The 4279-nt window shown below is 38.0% G+C and overlaps 1 protein-coding gene across 1 annotated transcript in view; it reads right to left on the bottom strand.

Annotated features, from left to right (window-relative positions):
* Positions 1 to 495: 495 nt before the first annotated feature.
* The window catches only part of LOC107701868 (gastrula zinc finger protein XlCGF52.1-like), a 12849-nt gene continuing 9065 nt past the window's right edge, over positions 496 to 4279 (bottom strand). The window contains exons 2-3 of the mRNA XM_016504008.1: positions 1646 to 2266; positions 496 to 1587 (exon numbers count right to left, since the gene is read on the bottom strand). Coding sequence (XP_016359494.1) covers positions 722 to 1587; positions 1646 to 2075 — 1296 coding nt within the window. The 5' untranslated portion in view covers positions 2076 to 2266 and the 3' untranslated portion in view covers positions 496 to 721. The remainder of the gene's footprint in view (positions 1588 to 1645; positions 2267 to 4279) is intronic.

Here is a 4279-nt window from a genome sequence, read left to right as displayed (position 1 = left end):
TTATGTAAACAGATGCATATGAAAAATAATGTGATCATCAGCAATAGACAGCATATACATGAAAACTGCATAATGTTACAGAGTAAAATGTTGATCCGGGAAGTGGTATATGTCTGAGCAGGCTTTGGAAGTGTTGATGGAAGCGATTTACTGGATTTATGCTTTGATAATCGTACTGAATATTATCCAGATGTAGTTTTTGATAAAAATTTTGCATTTTTATGAAACCCAACTATATCAAGTGTTGATAAAAAAAAAAGAATGCTTTAAACTAGAATAACATGGATTCTTTTGTTTAAAAGTAGAGGCTCTGATCTTTATTTTGGTGTATTGCATATTCAAATATTCATACAGCAAAATATACTGGAGGCCATCAAATTTTAGTGAAAATCATCAAAATCGCTGGCGGTGGCTGGCAACTTTTTTCAAAAAATGCTGGCGAGGAAAGAGTTAAACATCTGTAATACAGAAAAAAAGTATGTTATTACTATACAAGACAAACAATACATTATTCTTTTTTTTTCATGAAAAAAATGGCCCATTAAATACCATGTTCTGTTACCCATCCCTTCTTACAAGAGAAGCAAATAAGGATCAGTTGCAACGCTACATGACAGTATATCTTGCATCTGCATTTTCTTGCACTTGGAATAAATTACGTTTGATGAGGATTTGTTGAGGATGCAGCATCAGATCTGAAAGTGCTGGATCTGAAGATGATCTACTTGCTGTGAATGTTTTTTGTATGTCTGTGTAGAGCAGATGAACGATTGAAACGCTTCCCACATGTAGTGCAGAGATACGGTTTCTCTCCAGTGTGGATCCTCTTGTGTGTTTTCAGATGTGATGACTGACTGAATCTCTTGTCACAGTGTGAACACTTATAAGGTTTTTCTCCAGTGTGAATCATATGGTGCAGTTTTAAACAGTTTGCTGAAGTAAAAGTCTTTTCACACTCAAAGCACACGTACTCTCTCACACCAGTATGTATTTTTTGATGTACTTTCAAACTTTGTAAACATGAAAAACTCTTTCCACACAAATAACATGAATGTGGCTTCTCCTTTGTATGAACTGTCAGGTGTTTCTTCAGGACTGAAGCCCACAAAAATGTTTTGCCGCATTGATCACATGTGTGCCGCTTCTCTCCATTGTGGATGTTCATGTGTCTCTTAAGGCTTGCTGATTGAGTGAAATTCTTCCCGCACTGGTCACATGTGAATGGTTTCTCTCCCGTATGAACTCTCATGTGAACATCAAGACTATATTTGCATTTCAAACTCTTTCCACATTGAATACATGTGTACAGTTTCTCTCCTGTATGAACTCTCATATGTGTCATAAGGATTCCTTTTCGTGCAAAATTCTTTCCGCACTGTTCACATGTGTACGGTTTCTCTCCAATGTGGATCCTCTCATGTGTTTTCAGAGTTGTTGACTGACTGAATCTCTTGTCACAGTGTGAACACTTATAAGGTTTCTCTCCAGTGTGGATGTTCATGTGTACCTTAAAGTTTGCTAAGAATGCAAAACTCTTTCCACATTGATTACATGTGAACGGTTTCTCTCCTGTATGAATTCTCATATGTGTCATAAGGCTTCCTTTTTGTGTGAAGAATACATGTGTACAGTTTCTCTCCTGTATGAACTCTCATATGTGTCATAAGGATTCCTTTTCGTGCAAAATTCTTTCCGCACTGTTCACATGTGTACGGTTTCTCTCCAATGTGGATCCTCTCATGTGTTTTCAGAGTTGTTGACTGACTGAATCTCTTGTCACAGTGTGAACACTTATAAGGTTTCTCTCCAGTGTGGATGTTCATGTGTACCTTAAAGTTTGCTAAGAATGCAAAACTCTTTCCACATTGATTACATGTGAACGGTTTCTCTCCTGTATGAATTCTCATATGTGTCATAAGGCTTCCTTTTAGTGTGAAACTCTTCCCGCACTGATCACATGTGTATGGTTTTTCTCCAGTGTGGATGTTCATGTGATCCTTAAGGCTTAACGATTGTGAGAAACGCTTCCCGCACTGATCACAAATGAATGGTTTCTCTCCAGTGTGAACTCTCATGTGAACATCAAGACTATATTTGCATGTCAAACTCCTTCCACACTGAGTGCAGGTGAAAGATTTATTGGCTCCTCTTTTCTTTAAATCTTTCCGTTTGGTTTGAGAGCAACTCACAGATTTTTCTCCAGTTTTGACGCGTTTCACTTCATCTTCACTCAATTCTTCGTTCTCCTCACTTTCTTCAATACAATCTAAAATAAAAGCAAAAACAGTTTGTCAGTAACTTGAAAAAAAAAAAAAACGGAAATGTGAAAGTACTTAAATGTGAACCCTGGAGTAACAGTGTGAAAACAATTTCTATACAAAATTTTGTTCCTTTTGATGCAATTATATAAGTTATACTTCCCTGAAACTTTACATGAATGAGGTACATCGATCTTCGAAATATCATTTTTAAAACATAATAGACACAAATCCCATGTTTCTATAAAGAGAAATATTAAACATGTTTGATCAACTACACAATTATAAATTTTGTTGAAAAAAGTGTCCCTTATTATTTGCTGCTCTATCTATATTATTCAACAGCTCTAAAGGTTGTTTCTATTACGACAAACTAAATCTAAGGCTGGCTGCACACTAGCCGATTTTAAGGCCGATTTGCATCCCCGAACGATCGGGGGGTGTGGCCCGATTCACGGCTTGTCGCAAACAATTTTTTGTCCAAAAAATCCTCTATTGTGTGGTGTCATAATGATTATTTATCTGCTCCCGATTGAGACGGAGCATCCCCAAACTCAAATCGTAAATACCGTATTGTCCCGAATATAAGACGATATTTTTTTCATGGAAATGCATCTCAATAAACGATGTCGTCTTACATTCGAGCTCTAGACGATTACATGTAAATAATACCGTACACCCGCAAAAATAGGTGGAGCCAAATAGCCTACAGGTAAATGAGTTCCCCTGGACTGAAGCAAACTGATAAACGATGGTCGTTTACAGTACCAGGACTGCATGATGGTGAGTGACTGTCCAGAACATAGCAGTTCAAAAGTCGGCCAAGTAAACCAGCAACTGAGGCAAGCTTATGATGCAAATTTTAAACTCATGGTGATAAATGCAGCCGAGTCATCTAACAACTGTCAAGCAGCCAAGAAATACGGCATGTCAGAATGTAATGTCAGGAGATGGAGAGCCCAAAAAGACAGTCTTAGAAATGCTAATAGTCAAAGAAAAGCTTGCCGCGGTCCTTAAAGCGGCCACTTCAAAAAATTGACCGACAAGTTTGACAGTACGTAGCCGAAAAAAGAAACGAGGGGTTACCCATAACCTTAGTCTGCTTGTCTTCAGCAAACTGTTTGCGGGCTTTCTTGTGCATCATCTTTAGAAGAGGCTTCCTTCTGGGACGACCAGTTTGATGCAGTGTGCAGCGTATGGTCTGAGCACTGACAGGCTGACCCCCCACCCCTTCAATCTCTGCAGCAATGCTGGCAGCACTCATACGTCTATTTCCCAAACACAACCTCTGGATATGATGCTGAGCACGTGCACTCAACTTCTTTGGTCTGCCATGGCGATTTTTTTTTATTAAAAGCAACTTGAGTTCACCTCTATAAGCGCATGCAGAAAAATGAAATGAAACCAGTGTTGTTGTTGTTAACTGCAAATAAAACTATTAAAGATCATTTTCATAATTTAAGTAAAACTGAAGTAAATATGAATATTTCTGAATGTCACCCAGTAGTGGAGAGTAAAACCGAAATTGCAACTAGATTTTTGTATTTTCTCATGAAAATGTAAGTGTCGTTTACTGTACAAAAATCAATGCCATAATGCTAGCCATTTTTATGGAATTCTAGGTGGTTGCTAGGGCGTTTGGGTAGTTGCCAGGGCATTTCTAGGGTATTTTGGGTGGTTGCTAAGGCATTGTTTGGGTGGTTGCCAGAGTGTTACTAGGGTATTCTGGGTGGTTGTAGGTAGGGATGTCAATTTTCGATCATTTCCATGATCGATCGTCGTTTAAATTAACGATAAATTAATCGTTAACTTTAATGCAGTAAAATGCGTCTATTGCAGCAGCACGCAGTCACTGGCATGACAGGATGTGCAAAAGCCACTCAAAAAAAACCCCCCTTTCTCACCCGAATTAAAGGGGTTTTGGTCTGAATAAAATGCTAGTAGCAGGATAGTAAAATGAATAGATGTGATTATGATCATTTGATAAAATGAAGAGAGCTCGTTTGAGATAATTTTACTTT

Source organism: Sinocyclocheilus anshuiensis, unplaced genomic scaffold (genome assembly GCF_001515605.1).
Source record: "Sinocyclocheilus anshuiensis isolate Anshui unplaced genomic scaffold, SAMN03320099.WGS_v1.1 scaffold430, whole genome shotgun sequence".
NCBI lineage: Eukaryota > Metazoa > Chordata > Actinopteri > Cypriniformes > Cyprinidae > Sinocyclocheilus > Sinocyclocheilus anshuiensis.
The sequence above is the reverse complement of the archived record's forward strand: the minus strand, read 5'-3'. Positions and strand labels throughout refer to the sequence as shown.